At 36.7% G+C, this 16464-nt stretch overlaps 1 protein-coding gene across 1 annotated transcript in view; it reads left to right on the forward strand.

Annotated features, from left to right (window-relative positions):
* The window catches only part of ZNF644 (zinc finger protein 644), an 81323-nt gene that overhangs the window by 59822 nt on the left and 5037 nt on the right, over nucleotides 1–16464 (forward strand). Inside the window, exons 4-8 of the mRNA XM_009333787.1 lie at nucleotides 3835–3907; nucleotides 5252–7301; nucleotides 7743–8298; nucleotides 8482–9087; nucleotides 11634–11756. Of these exons, the coding sequence (XP_009332062.1) occupies nucleotides 5283–7301; nucleotides 7743–8298; nucleotides 8482–9087; nucleotides 11634–11756 (3304 nt within the window). The 5' untranslated portion in view covers nucleotides 3835–3907; nucleotides 5252–5282. The remainder of the gene's footprint in view (nucleotides 1–3834; nucleotides 3908–5251; nucleotides 7302–7742; nucleotides 8299–8481; nucleotides 9088–11633; nucleotides 11757–16464) is intronic.

The raw sequence follows: 16464 nt of genomic DNA on the forward strand, positions 1-16464 counted from the left end.
TTATTATTTTCCCTTCCTTTTCTGTCCTATTAAATTGTCTTTATCTCAACCCACGAGTTTTACCTTTTTTCCAATTCTCTCCCCCATCCCACTGGCAGGAGTGAGCGAGCGGCTGTGTGGGGCTTAGTTGCCAGCTGGGGTTAAACCATGACACCTAAAAATGTGTGACACTGGTTCCATCATCTTTAATATAATCTGTGATTTGAGAAAGCTTTATTACAGGAATGCTTGTGGACAAAATGATAGCTTTTGTTAGTTTTCTCTATTTACATAACAAAGTCTTGAAGAAAAATCTAAATGTGAACAGTGCAAACCCGAAACACCTTTCCTATCTCTTGAATATTTGAATAATTCCTTGAGTGTCCTGGTTATTCATGTATCTGCGTAAAGAAGTTGACTTCTGAGGAGTTACTTAGCACAGGACAAGTATATTTTTGCCTTCATTACAGCACTGCTGAAAGACTGTATTTCGTCAGTTACTTTAACTAGGCTGATTAAATTCAATCCATTTAGGAGATGGCTTCTACGTTTTTGTGCCACTTAATAGTTGCTCTGTGCTTTTAGCTCATTGGCTTATATTTACGAATTTCTCATTAAACTTGATATCAAAACACACAAAAGCACTTCATGCTTTTCAGAAACTCAACCAAATTCTTCCGTTTTAATTTTTCAGCTCCAATGTGCTTTCAAATCTATTGTAAATCCTTGTAAAATAACGTGGGTTTTGTAACAGAAACTGACAAATCTCTAACTACAACTGCTAGTAGGCAACAGCGTAGTACACTTAGCACTGGAGTGTAAGCTTTAATGAACTAGCATTGCATGAAGGCAGTACTCTTAATTTGGTGTGTGACCCTATTACATAGCGAAGGTTGTAATTATGAAATAAGAACTTGGAAATGTCGTAAACCTACTGGTAATAAATACAATTTAAAATGTACATAGAACAATGGAATTAAGTACATTCCTATCAAAAGGAATTATTAATGAACAGAAAGTGGACAGCATAGATCTGATGACAGGAAGGTTGCATCTAATCTGAATTACTGAGTGACCTAGGAAGCTTGCTCAGAGGGATTACCGAATAATTATGTTAATATGCAATTATCACCTCATTTCTTCTGTAGTAACCTCAAGATGTAGTGTAGTAAGGGTGTTATAGCAAGTGCTGATAGTTTGCAAAAATACTGATGTTCAAGATTTTTGAGACAATAAGATTAGCTTAAGGCATTTAAATTATGATCTGTCAGTTTGAAGATAGATCTGACCTTACACTTTGTTAATGAGTAGACTATCTGGCCACAGGCAGCCATATCTGCAGAACTCATTATGATTTTAAAAACTGATATTTTATGAAGAAAAACTATGAAATATTATGTAAATTTAAAAGTACTTAATTAAACGGGTGGAATGTGGCTTAGTTGGCTAAGTAATTGGTTGTTTTCTACTTTTGAATATGAAATAATTTCTATAGAATAAATAGTGTATCATGTAAACCAGGAATAACACTGTTAACTGCACTACAGTCATTCTAGGCTTAATGGAAATAATTGAATTGAATTTGGTCTAGCCTTTTAGATAAAGCGTGTGTTTCAAAGGTATGAGCCTGGGATTGTGTAGGCTTTTCTTGTGTAGGCTTTTTGAGCATTGCCATTTTTACACTTACCTATCTCCTAGGTATATTGCACTATGTGCTTAAATAAAAATTACTTCAACTGTATAGTGTTTGCCCTGGTAGAGGATATAACAAGCACTATTGGCAGCAAATTTAAAGTTTGACCTCAGTGTTTAATTTTTCAAATACACAAATTATTAGTCCTTACTTAGTGTATTTCTGATACGGTATAGAGAAGATAACTTCAAAACTGGGATGGAAATATGCAAAGAGTATGCAAAACCTTGGTTACATCTTAGTTGTTACAATGATTGATTTTTCTCTTTTTTTACCCAGAGTGTTCAGATCAGGTAGTGTTTCAGTTTGGGTGTTGCGCTTCCTGAATGGTACAAGTTAGATGATAACATTTCCCCAAAAACAATGGCATTACATGGAATGTTTTCTTGCATGGGTCTAGTTAGACCTATCATTGTTTCTGCATAAATTTCTACACATGGAGTAGGTAATGTAAATGAAATATTGCATCTTGGCTCAGTGTCATCACAAGACTCTAAATTCCTGTGATTTAGAAAGATATATGTTTTCTTTAATACCACGCTGTTAAACTGTTAACTTTCTTGTTGTTGTCCTGCATGTAAAATAGTGAATTGTACCACCCTGATAGCTGGGAAAAATGTGATAATTAGCAGAAAATTATTAAAATGTAACAGCAATATTATTGATACAGTAGGCATTTCAGCCTTGATTCAAAGACTGAAATCTGTAGGGACAGCTGTATTACCATAGAAGACTTCTAATCAGATCCATATGGAATAGTTCACAATCTCCATAAATACACAATATTGAAAGGAGTCTCTTACAAGATTGCACAGTGTAATGTTTTAGATATTGCTCATGATAACTCTGAAGACCAGAGTCTCAGTTTAAAGGTGATCGTGTGGTGCCCTAGCCACCTTTTTAACTTAAGCTTTAACACTAAGATTTAGTGTCAGTATAGAGCCACATGGTTTTGTCTTCATCACGTAAACCTGTGAAAAGTTTTCAGGAGCCATTCTGATAATGAGGATTGCAATCTCCAAGCAGACACGATATTCTCAGTTTGCCTCCCTGCTGTTCGGGGGGTACCGATGAAGTTGCTTTAAATGGGAAGCGTCTGTTCTTCCTCTGAACCCCTCACACCAGAACAGATGGGTGGAACTTGGAACATGGAAGGTTTTACCTCAGAGGTGGTAACAGTGAAGCCACTCATTAACACTGAATTTACCACTTCGTTAGCAACGTTGCTTCCTGTTGAGAAAAGCTAATGTAGGCTCTCAAATTGACTGAGCATACATTTGTCTACCTCTGCAGTAATAAAATGAGGAAAACGCACATCTTTCACGTAAAATTGGCTTACTAAATTTCTTCTAAACTTTTTGTGAACTTTTTTATACTCTGCTGCCTAATGCTATATGAAGGTTACCCTATTCAGTTGTAAAATTGTTGGAGCTGTTGTGCATCCTTGGAGGTTTCACTTCTTTTAATTGACTTTTGCATTACTGATTCTTAGTGCATGTTTGCACTGCCCGTTTCTAACTTGTGTATGTGATGTAAAGACTCCTGCTGGGTGGTGCATTATCACCATTTTAGGGTGATAGCTTTGAATGTGATCTTATTGGAAGTCTTTATTGTGGTGGAAAATTACCCATCTCACAACAGCGAAGAAATGCAAAAATCTGAGAAATGGGAAGATGAGAAACTGGGGTGTCTAGTAGAACATTTGCATAAAGTTATGTTATAGATAAATAATACAATAGAATATTTCATACACTTCAAGCATTTATTATGTGCCTGACAGAGTGTTGCTGTATTTCTAAATTGGCTAGTTCAATGATTGAGTAGCAAGGAAACGCTTTTTTAATGGCAGAATTTTTTCATTGTATTTCTACTCCAAATATAGTTACTTTTATCTTCCAAATAGTAAATAAGTCATATTACATTAAGGTTTGTTCTTCACAAACTTAAAGGAGGTTCAAGTATTTGTTTTGTCCTTTTGCCGATTTGAAACAAAACAAGCACAATAACAGAGACTTTCGATGAGGTCGTAGCTAGCTTTGAATTGTGTGGATAGCTATCATAATGTTGAATTGAAAAACTAATAGAAATGCTGGACTCATTTTAGAGTGCGACGTATAAAGATGAAAGTGATGTCATTTAACCAGGTTGTTTTCTCTCCTTAGGAAAAAAGGATGTCAAGCGTGGTCTTCCTTGATTTCGATGAAGGACCATTGCAGGGAGCCATGGATATTAGTTGTGAGTTATAACATCTTAATTCAAAGAGTCTAGGTAATGACTCCTTTTAATTGAGCTCTATTCAAAATGTTAATTAGTAACTGAAACTACGTATGTGATGGCAGGACTCAAATCCCCCAAAAGATCAAAGCGAATAGCATCCTTTAAGGGTAAAATATGTGATTTCTGTAAAATATAGATAAATGTTTCCGGCATCTAGATGAGTGTTTTAATGCCTTATGCTTACTGTGTTCTGAGGACCCATATAAGGGGTAAATGCCACGGTAGACTTAAGTTCACACTGCTGTTTATTCCACACTGATTTTCACGTGTAGCAACTCCTTTGTGCTCACTAAGCATTGGGCAGACGATTTTGTGTATGAATGAAAGTCACTTGTAGAAAGACATATTTATGTACACAAGGCCTCCCAGAGGGAATTATTATGTAGTTCTTCTCTGTACTAGTAGATACTATTATTGTCATGCTCTGGATTCAACATGGTGATTTTCTCTGGTAGGTAAATCCTAATTAAATGTTTCCTTCTAATTGTGGGTTTTTTTCATCTTTGAGAAGATGCTATTTTATTTGCTTATCATTTTAAAAGGCCTTATAACATAAGCAGAATCTGATGTATTTATTTTAAAGCAAGGAGAGTCCTTTTGTAAGAAGGGAATGGGGAGACATTTAATTTCTTCAGTGAATTTGATCCTTTGCTATGTCTCCATCAGTAATCAGATGTTCAAAATCAGCTTAACTGTGTGTTCTCCTTTAATACCAAAGTAAACACTTCTGTAGGCTTCTGTGTAACATCAGGTCAGTTGTATACAAGCACTTTGAAAAAAGTGATACCTTGAGATACATAAAGATTATTTTAGTTTCCTAGGTGCTAAAGGGAAGTATGTTTTGGTTTGTTTTGTTTTTTTTAAATAATCACTAAAATGACTAGCAGATGTCTGGGTGGTCTTTACTCCTAACTTGTTTTACTTCTGGAAAACAACTAAAGATGAACTCTGTGTTTATGTTAATGTACATGCAGAATGTATTTGCACAGGTTTTGACAATCTAATTTCCCCCGTCTTGCTTGTAGGTAGGTGGTCAGGCTTTTTTGAACTGGGATACTGGGCAGTGACTAGTTTGCTGTATGGTTAGTAATACTGCATAGCAAAAAAGTATAATTTTTTTAATTGCTTCATTTATTAATTTTAAACATGTCTTGAATATCCTAAATAAAAAAAAAATTAACAAGTTCAAAACATGTTTTTAGATTACAGTGTGAAGAAGGGTGATCCTGAAGAAAACTGTAACTTAAATTTGCCATTATTTATTTCTGTGATTGCCTGATTCTTTTCTTCTTTGTTTTTTAGTATAAATGTACTGAATGGACAGACCAGCAATATGGATGATTTAGAGATAAATACTGAAGTCACTGGTGCTAAAGAAGAAGAAGAAATCCTGTGTGATGATAATTTCATATCTGAGGAAGAAGGTGGCATTCCTAAACCACAAGAGAGCGACACGTCATTTCAGAAGAACAATACATTGACTCTGCCTGAGGAGCTATCAAGGGACAGATCTGAAAAAGCCTTAAGTGGAGGCCAGACTTCGCTATTTATACACACTGGTGCTCCTACTGTTTCTAGCGAAAACTTTATCTTGTCTAGAGGAACTGCTGTTAATGGACCAGTTTCACACTCCACCTCAACTAAGACTTCCATTATGAATAAAGGCAGTGTTTCATTAACCACTGGACAGCCTGTAGCTCATCACACAGATTCCTGCTCAACTTTGACAGTGGTTCATGATCTTCAGCTGCCTGCAAAGAGTACAACGCAGAAATCAAATCAGCACCAAGTTTTATTTTTGTTACCTGATGTAGCACACGCTAAGAACCTGACTCATTCCATTAAAAATCTACCTACCTCTGCTTCAATTGGTTGTGATTCACAGAAATCAGTAGGAAATAGTGTAGACAGCACTTTAGTAGGCCAAGTAGAAGTTTGTGAGGATGATAAAAATTTACTAGTAAAAGATGATTGTGTCGATACATTAACAGGCATTTCCTCAGGTACAGGTGGTTTTAGATCGGGATGTGATCCCAGCTGGGATCCACAAAAAGAGTTTATACAGTTTCTTATGACAAATGAAGAAACGATAGAGAAGTCTCCCATTCACTGTAAAGTAGGCTTAGAGAAAAAGCGAAAAAGGAAAATGGATGTTAGTAAAATAACACGCTATACTGAAGACTGTTTTGGTGATACCAGTTGTATTCCCAGTAAATCAAAACTATTAAATGTTGACTTCTTAGAGCAGAATGAGGAGCTACAAATAGTAGAACCACAAAAATACTCATTGAGTAAAGTAAAGCCTGAATCCACAGATGAAGAGCTGGAAGCTGTTGATGCTATCCAGCAGCTCATTTATAGTCCCACTAGTAACTGTGCAGAAGATACTTCTCCTGTTCACACTAGCACTTTTCTTTCCAATACATTAAAAAATAAATGTGAACAGAATGATTCTGAATCGCCATCTACTTTCAGTACTGATGAACCATCATTTTATCCATGTACAAAGTGCAATGTGAATTTTAGGGAGAAGAAACATCTGCATAGGCATATGATGTACCATTTAGATGGGAACAGTCATTTCCGACATCTCAATGTCCCCAGGCCCTATGCATGTAGGGAATGTGGAAGGACATTTCGAGATCGTAATTCACTTCTTAAACATATGATAATTCACCAGGAAAGAAGGCAGAAACTGATGGAAGAAATCCGTGAGCTGAAAGAACTTCAGGATGAGGGTAGGAGTGCACGCTTACAGTGCCCACAGTGTGTATTTGGTACCAATTGTCCCAAAACGTTTGTGCAGCATGCAAAGACCCATGAAAAAGATAAAAGATATTATTGCTGTGAGGAATGCAATTTCATGGCTGTGACAGAAAATGAACTGGAATGCCATCGAGGGATCGCTCATGGAGCAGTAGTCAAATGTTCAATTATCGGTAGCGACATGTCCCAGAGGAAAACACAGAAAAAGGCATCCTTGAAAGATCCGTATTTAGGATCCTCAAAAAAGTCATCGACATATATGTGTAAGATGTGTCCATTTACTACTTCAGCTAGAAGCATTTTAAAAAAACACATGGAATATTTGCACCCAGCATCATGCATTGATCCCTTTGGTAGCCATCTTAGACTAGAAAAAAGAAAAGGCACCATAATAGAAGAATCTTTAGATTTTGGTAGCAGGACGAAACAGTTGATCAAACAATCTTCTACTTTTCCAAAGAACTCTGTTTTAAAACAGGATGTAAAAAGATCATTTGGCTCTACTTCACAGTCCAGTAACTTCGCAAAACTTCACAAGAGACCCTACAGGATACAGAAGGCTCGGAAAAGCATTTCACAGTCATCTGTAAGTGTGTGCAATCTAAATTCTACAAACAAGACTGTTTTGATTAGAAATAGCATTGACCAGAAACCTAAATGTTTTCATCAAGCAGCAAAGCAGAAAGCTAGTGTCAAAACAAGCAGTAATTATTTATATAGACACAAATATGAAAACTACAGGATGATTAAAAAATCTAGTGACTCTTATCCTTTGCATTTAAAAAAGGAAGAGTCCAACTCTATCAGTTCTTTACATTTATTTTCTTCATCAAGTAGTCCCCGTAATAATTGTTTTGTCATGGATTCAAATAATCTTGATTGCAAAAGGGCAGAAGGCTGTAAAGATCGTAGGCATGTAGCTGTAAAAAGAGTGGTTAAAGAATCCAAGAGGGAAGGCTCTGTTACAGGAGATGATTTGGATTGCTATCCAGATTTTCTGCATAAAATGACTGTTGTTGTTTTACAGAAACTTAACTCTGCTGAAAAAAAAGACAGCTATGAAACGGAGGATGAAAGTTCATGGGATAATGTTGAACTATGTGATTACACTACACAGTCTGTGGAGGATGAATCTTACAGTGATATTAATCAGGAGCATGTAAACCTATTCCCCATATTCAAAGGTAAAATGGAAGATCATGAAGCTGGTGATAAATCTTCACTTAGCTATGAGCAGAATGATGGCTTTTATTTTGAGTATTATGAAGATGCTGAGGGTAGTAACTTCCTGCATGACTTGCATGATCCTCAGAATTTAGAAAATGTAGGATCAGCATTGCCAAAGCATAACTCAGTTTTCCACTGGACTGATTTGTCGCTTGAAAAGAAGTCCTGCCCATACTGTCCAGCAACCTTTGAAACAGGTGTTGGATTGTCCAATCATGTCAGAGGACATCTTCACAGAGCTGGACTAAGCTATGAAGCCCGTCATGTTGTTTCACCAGAACAGATAGCAACAAGTGACAAAATGCAACATTTTAAACGAACTGGAACAGGAGCTCCTGTTAAACGTGTTAGAAAAGGTAAGTTGGTTTTTTGTTTTTGTTTTAATTTGGGTACGAAGTAAAGGGGACAAAGGGATTTATTGAGCACTAAACAAGACTTGCTTTACCTTGTTGTAAAGCCTCTCTTGTCCTTGTGATTTGCTATTGTAATGTTTAACTGTATGTAATTGTCAAAAACCATGAAAACTATTTTCTTTGTAGCGATTGAGAAATCTGAAACTTCCTCTGAGCATACGTGTCAGCTCTGTGGAGGCTGGTTCGATACTAAAATTGGATTGTCTAATCATGTGCGAGGACACCTGAAGAGGCTTGGCAAAACCAAGTGGGACGCACACAAGTCTCCGATCTGCGTTCTGAATGAGATGATGCAAAACGAAGAGAAGTATGAAAAAATCCTAAAGGCTTTGAACAGCCGCCGCATTATTCCCAGACCGTTTGTTGCTCAGAAATTTGCATCAAATGATGACTTTTTGTCTCAGAATGTTATACCTCTTGAAGCATACCATAATGGCCTAAAGACTGAAGATACATCTGTGTCTGCATCGGAGGAAGAAGGGCTGAGTTTCCTAAATGAATGTGATGAAACAAAAGCAGTACTACATGATGAGAGAAAAAATCAGTCACTTACACTGATAGAACTCCTGAAAAATAAGAGGTTAGGAGAAGAAAGGAATCCTGATACTTCTTCTCAAAAGATTCATAATCAAACTGCAAGAAAGAGGTTTGTTCAGAAATGTGTTCTTCCATTAAATGAAGACAGTCCATTGATGTATCAGCCACAAAAAATGGACTTGACTATGCAGTCAGGTAAGAAGATGTTTCTAGCTGTCTTGACAACATGTCCAAAGAATCCTTTAATTCATAGAAAATGTACAAGTGCAGAGTATTTTATTTGGGATTCTGTTCATTTAATTCTTGTTTCATTTCCAGAGGACACTGACTGCGAGAGGTAGCACAGCAAATTTTTCTGACATGTTTTTCCTAAAGTGAAAAAACCCCTCAGCAGCACTGAGGGGTTTTTGCATGGAACATAGTTCCTGTTCTGCATATGGCTGGGCATAAAAATTCAAAGCGGACACAAAATGAGCTTCAGTAAGGAAGACAACACATCCTGCAATAACAAGTTGAAGTGTCCATGCGTATTTGGTAGACTAACAGTTCTGAAATGTTTGGGCTTGTAACCCTGTTTCTGGGCATTAAAACAGCTGGTTTGGGAACGACTTCATTTAAATCTTTGAGGTTTGTGCAAAGCAGCATTTGCTCAAACTAACAGAACTGTTGATACCATTATAAATGCATAATATTCCAAATTGGTGAATCACTGTCAACTAACTTGGATGGTTTTAGGCAAACATACTCTTACAACATAGATGAATTCTTGTTTGTTTCAAAATTGTGGCTGCTGTGAGAAACTGATGCTTGCTTAGGGCCTGTCTATCCTGAGTGAAGACCTGTGCTGGTTCAAGCTTTGTTGGAATCTAGTTGTAGCCAGCAGGTTTCTAAGGCACAGCCCCTGACCGATACGGCCCCTCCACTGAGAATTGTGCTAATGAAACAATTCTATAATCAACTTCCTAGATACTCTGTATACTAATAGAGCAGGTTTTTAGAGTGATGTTTTTAACCTACTTGTCACAGAAGAGTTATTTCTAGTCTTGGGGAATTCTTACAACATCCTTTTTAATGTGTATGTAGAGCTTGCATTTACCTGTTTCTTGTTTGGACACCACCTTATAATGCTGCAGGGTTCTTTAGGTTGAGGAACAGCATCTTATTTTTATACCCCTGACTTTTTTTGGTTCTGTTGGTTTTCTTTGCAGGTTAGTAAAACTGGCAGTGCCTAGTACTTTTTCACCTATATTCTTGTCTTCCTTTAAACAAATAACAACAACAATCCGATGTGCTCAGACGTTCTTTTAGGGGACTACAAAAGTGTGGCAATCAATTTCTTAACAAAGGTGGCTTTCTAAAATGACATAGTAGAGGTGGAACAGAATTACATTTAATGTCTTCTGGACGTCTGTGGTTGTCCTTTAAGACAGGAGATTGCTTAATAGAGGAAGTGTATCTTTGACAGGCTTAATGATTTGAAAAACAACGCTAAAGGAATAGCTTGCCAAACCTGACACTGTGTATTGCTTTCTGTTTAATATTTACTGCTGAATACTAGGTAGCACCTGTTTGGTTGTGACGAACAACCAGGTAAAAATAAACATATGCTTGCATAGTACTAACAGTTACGAATGGAGCCCTATAATTATCTGTGGCTGAGGTAACAGAATTTGACAACTAACGCACTGTGCCAGTTGAGTTAATAAGAAAATATTTAACATCCAGTTGAAATTCTTCTGGTTTTCCTAAAAAGGCAAATATTTCTAATTCTGGTTTTAGTTTCTAAAAAGGTTTTTACCAACCAGGTGTTCTTCTTCTGTAACTTGCCTGAAAAAACAGCATGTCTTCTGTGGGCTGCTGGAGAATAGGATTCTTTCTTTCCTGCAAACAGAGGCTTTCCAGCTGAGTAGTTTTAGCTTTTATATTTATTCTTCTAAGAATTTATTAGTAGAGAACTTGAACTATTAGTTGACCGAAACAATATATCTTTGGTAAAGTGAAGGGAGAAACACTATGGTGAAGTTGAGCAGGGGATAAGTTATAATGGTTTCTTTGGTAAGTGAGGAGTTCAGTTTTGTTTCACTGTTTTCCTGTGATAAATAGCATGTTGCTTTGTTGATCATTTATTTAGCACAAAGATTTTAGCAAAAAAACTTCAAATCATTAACTTTCATTATCTATTGCGCATCTAAAGTAATGAACAGAAAATGCACTGAACAAAATGTTTTGTCTAACAGCTGTTCAGTGGTGTGTTTTACCACCTTTTTCTCTGAGCCTTCAACAGCAGCCTAATTTAGTATCGAGCTCTTCTGTCTTATGGGTAAAACACTTTTAATTACCACTTTGTCAACTAGACTTTTAAAATCCTCTTCATTGGAAATGTTGCAAGCTCTGAAATTTCTCAACAGAATTGTGCTGTTCAAATTGCAGGATTGTATTTTGCGATTAGAGCTTCATAATGTGGAGATCTGTAGGAACTTGATAGTAGGTATTAAATGCAGAGTAGCCTAATGGGCTCAAGTTGCCTCCTTTCTGTTCTTTTTCAAATAACATGGTTTGGCTTAAAGCACTACATGGAAAACTAATAACGGTTAACTTGGATCCTTCTAATATACTAAACAATTGCGTCAATGCAGTGAATATATTTTAAACCATCTTTATTGCAGAAAACTTTTTACAACGCTTTGAGAATTTCATTTTTTGAAGAGAGAACTGGATTATAGTTTTCTTTTGAATGATAGGTATGCCTGTGAAGCTTAGAACGTGTGTGCATTGCAATACGACGTTTACAAGTGCTGTTAGCCTGTCCAACCACTTACGCGCTTATGCACGAAAGAAGAGTGCTGGACTTTTGACTGGGACAGGTATGTTTTGTTACAGATGTAAAAGCAAGTCTGTCTATGATACATTTTCCTCATCAGACTGGACAAAAGCATATGTTAATTCAAAATAATTTTGAAGCTTCTGCTGGTAAACAATTTATTTGCCTAAAACTTCAGCAACTTGTAAGAAAAGGTATGTTGCTGTTGTCCACTCTCATGTCTGATTTTCATTCTTACTCATTTATTTTGGATCCAACACTTAAGGTATGTAAGCAAAACTAAGAGATGGTCACTTAAATTCATTCTCCTACAATATCACAACTTCCAAACCAGCTGGTTGGCCTTCCAATGAAGCGTTTAAAAGTACCCCAAAAATGAGAGGGGAAAAACAAACCAAAACCCACAACAAACCAACAAGTAATTTTTACAATCTAGTACATGTAATTACATACAATTACTGAGAATACTGTAGTTACAATAGGAAAAGCAAGTAATTTTACAGTCTGTGTATTTCTAACAACATATTGTATGTAGTTGGTTTCATTTCTTGTTTGGCTCACAACCCAAAAACTACCTGGTCTGACATGGAGTGAGTGTAGTACAGCATTTGGCACTGCTATCAATGTTTTTATTAAAACACAGTTCATTTTGAAATTCCTCTAATATTCCATATTTTGACTCATTTCCAGAGACCTGCAGTTTGCTTGGCTGTAGGCAATTTCTGAGTTTACTTGGATTATTGCTGAGATTAGTGGGATTTTGTATGATCAACAGCAAATTGGGGAGCAGAGATGGAATATAGTGAGGAAAATTTGGAGATACGAAGTCAGGAATATTCAGTAATTAAGAAGGGCAGCCATCAGTTTTCTGTGTCAACAAGCACAGACTTTTACATAATGCTTTGGAAAAATGCATAATCCTTTTTTTTTTTATCTGCAGATGTAATGCATTATGCTGAGAATGACAAATAAACTCAGTTTCAGGCTTTCTCTGCAAAAGGCTAAAAGAAATATTTTTACAAACTGGGCCTGTGGCTGCCAGGTCTTACGTTATACTAAGTTAATGCTGTTAACAAAGTAGATTTCGAAGGAAGTCAGCAGATGCAGTAATATCCAATGTGTAGGAGTGTATGCCTTTAGTGATTCTGAAAGGTTTTGTACTTACTCAGTAGAATGATGATGACAGTGGACTTCATTTACCACTGCTGTGATTTGATATTAGCCCTGTGGTAAGTTACTTTCCTATATACCTACTGGTGAAATATTTTTCAATAGCTATATATTTAAATTGCACATTGAAATCTTAACAGTAATTCAGTGGAGGCGGCACTGTGGCAAACAGGATAGCACACAGAGATTGGATCCTGGACAAGCTCCTTGTACCTCAGCTTCCCTTTTGCTAAGTGGGAAAAGTGAAGGTAGCTTGTTAAGGTGCTTTCAGGGATTTTTGTTTGTTTTCTTTAAGAAATGTATTTTGCTGGCAAAGTAGTAGCATACTCATCAGAACAGTTGCCACTGTCTTTAAAAGAACTGTAAGAAAACTCCTGAGTCTTGTATCATTGGACCTAGAAATTTGTTTAAAATTAGGTCAGAAACAAAGCTTAAAAAAAAAAAAGCTTAGAAACAAAACTTTAAAAAAAAAAAAAATCTTTTGATCTCAGAAGCTGGAGCTCAGCCAGATAAATAGCTTGTACCGTGTGGATAAAGGCCTTTCACTGGAACCAGTGACTTAGAGAGGCTTAAGTTCTAGGTGTAACGTTATGCAACCAATGTATATTTGTATTAACTTAGTCATTACCACTAAAACTGTTTGTAACTCTGCGAAGTTTGTAAACTTTGCTTGTTGACTTTTCATTCGAGCAAGCTCAATGCAAGGCTTGTAGACCAGAAAATATGCTTTTAAACAGTGGTTTTATTTGATATTCCACTTTATAATTGTAAGTTTTGTGAAGAGAATTACTTTAATGCAAGATTTCACTAGCACACACTAGTTTTAAACTTTGCTATGAGTGTCGCTCTTGGGGAGAGCTCAGTTTTTCTTATTAAAAAATGGTTGCAGTTGAGAGCAGTTTTGAGATGTCTTCAGTTTGGCTTCAGCCTGGAACCTGTATGGAGACAATGAGGATACGTTTATACAGGTTCCTTCTTCTGTTTTCACAAAGCCTTTCTTACATCTTGTAAAGTAAACATAACTACCGAAAAGAAATCACGTTGGTTGAATATTTGTCTCGGTTTCTTGCTGTAATTAAATAATTGTGTGTAAACGTGAATGCTGTAATTTTTTCATTTGGCAATTGTTATGGCAGCTACCTAGGCATTACTGTTCAGTAAGAGAAATACAGTAATCTCTGCATGTCACCAAAGTGAGACCTTTCCTAGCGCTACGTTAGCTTATGTGCTAGTTATTAGCTAACTAGCTTATGTGCTAGTTAGCTTATGTGCTCAGTTTTTCAGTTTGTCTGCGTATGTTTTTGATATTGACTATTATCGTATTGCTTTTCTAGCAGATGCCCTGCTTCTTGGGAGTCAGTAATTTGATCACATTTAGTCAAATCTTACCCGATTTTTTTTTTTTAAATGCAACTTTAGTTGCAGTTTAGTTGCAACTAAAACTGCTTTAGTTTTAGCAGTATAGTAGACATAGTTAAGCATAATGGTAAATTTTGAGAACGGACTCAAGAAAAACATCCTAGAAGTGAAACTTTCTAGGCTGTTGGCTGTTCAAGGTTAGTGTTTATTAAACTTAGTTTGTGTCTATAGTTACTCAGTATGGATCCACTGTATAGCAAATGCCTGTCTAGGTTCATTTGGATAGTTACTTGCTTTTGTATTAGTGCTTGCATGGTGGTCTTCAGATGTCTGACTGAAACATTAATTTTGTTGTTGTTGTTATGCAGTGCGATTTTGAACAATGTAATGATTTAATTGCTCATCTTGAGTAGATGCTAATTTCCTTTTATACCTGTTTTGATGAATAGCAGCACATTAGTGTTTCTCATAGCATGTGGCAAACTTGCTTCTTTCTTCTGATTATCTCTAGGGCATTGGACAGACCTACACAAAATGCATCTTGCTCTTCTTGGTACAGTTGTATGTCCAGCTGCCTTCCTTTTCTTCTCTCTAGGCCTCTCTTCCCACCCTCCCCAAAGCCTCTTGATACTCTCTTGCACCCTGGCTTTTTACATCTTCTCTTTGTTGACTCTTTTCACATACTCAGTCTCTTCTTACCCGCTGTCGTCATCTGGGAATCACCACTCTCTTCTTTGGTCTTTGCTTCTGTAGATGGAGACTGCTTTTTTGGAAGTTTGGGAGAGAACAGTAAAATACAGAGCAAGGAGTCTGGCCTTTGAGCCAACAGTATGACCAAGGTAGCAGTTCATGTGGCCACTACACTTCCAAATAATTTCTAATATTGCTTTGTCAAAATAGTAGCTTTGGGAAGTTTACTGTGGAAGCATATGCAGTTAAAGCAGAAATCTGAGATTCATTGGCTTTGTGTGTCTTTGTTCTGTGCAGTTATAACTGATCAACCGGCACGATAAGCTAATTTTTAGTATCCTATAAAATCCTTCAGGGAGCAAATTACTGGAGGTTTTTTTTAATGCATTTTACTGTGCAGTAATGATGAGGATAGATAGCAGGTGATTGAATTTGAAAAATTAGTGAATAAATATACAAGAAAGATAATTCATTATTTTTTACTTTTTAATTGGCAGTGTTTTTAAATGGTTAATTAGGTCCATTTATGCATGCAATTATTCAACTTGTGTTAGCTTACATACGCTATGACAAAAATAATGACGTCTGAATAAAGACCCAGCATCAGTCTTCCTGAAATGAGAATTGTTCTGTGTTGGGGGACATCAAGAACTGGAGTATGCAAATTAGCATAGATGCACTTTAATTTTGAACCTCGGACCAAATGTCATGGCACGAAGGACCTCTAATTGTGACTCGTCTAATTCATGTTGTCTTAGGCATGCTCATTTTAGCCTCCTATCTCCATCTGCTTGTAGCCTTTCTTGATAAGCGGTCACAGAGGTAAAGAAGGCTTTTATATGCAGTCTTTTTACCTAGCATGTATTTTTCTAAATAGGGTGCTCTGAAGTTGAACTTGAGTGCCTCGAGGAGATTCCTCCAAAGTTTAATTGTCTTTTGTTTTAAATGGGTTGTTTCTCTGTCATGCTGTATCAGAGGTTTGATGAAGTGGTGTAAACGGTTGTTTACAAGAAGTTTTTGGAATAGCAACTAGGAAACACCAGGTGGCCAAACTTGAAGGAAAGAGGCTTCTTCCAAAAATAATTGGGCCTTTATGGAGACTGGAGGATGATAGTTTGGGAGCTGTGATAGCCACAAAGTAGGCGTTAATGGTAGGTAGTTCCTGCCTCTCTCTGGCAATTTGCCGCAATTTCCATGCAGCTTACTAGAGCTAAATTATCCTCGGTCTCTTCCTGAAAGTGCTAAAAACGTATTTTCTGAGGTCATGCTTTGTTATAGTAAAGGCATTGGAAGAACAGTAAGGTGAGTTTTGGTCAGAACATGGCTATGCTTTCTTATGGGTGAGGCAATGGTGTGACTTACTCGATGCTTGCAAGCCCTTGTAAGCATCATATCAACAGAGTACATAAGTGTGTGCATGTGACTTCATTTCAACTTGTTACTCTCGGGATAGACAATAATGAAACTAATGTGGCGGTTACTGGTACACGTCTCTGATAACTGGTGTTGGAATTACAGTTTTCAATCAGCTG

This window comes from Pygoscelis adeliae, unplaced genomic scaffold (genome assembly GCF_000699105.1).
Source record: "Pygoscelis adeliae isolate BGI_AS28 unplaced genomic scaffold, ASM69910v1 Scaffold10, whole genome shotgun sequence".
NCBI lineage: Eukaryota > Metazoa > Chordata > Aves > Sphenisciformes > Spheniscidae > Pygoscelis > Pygoscelis adeliae.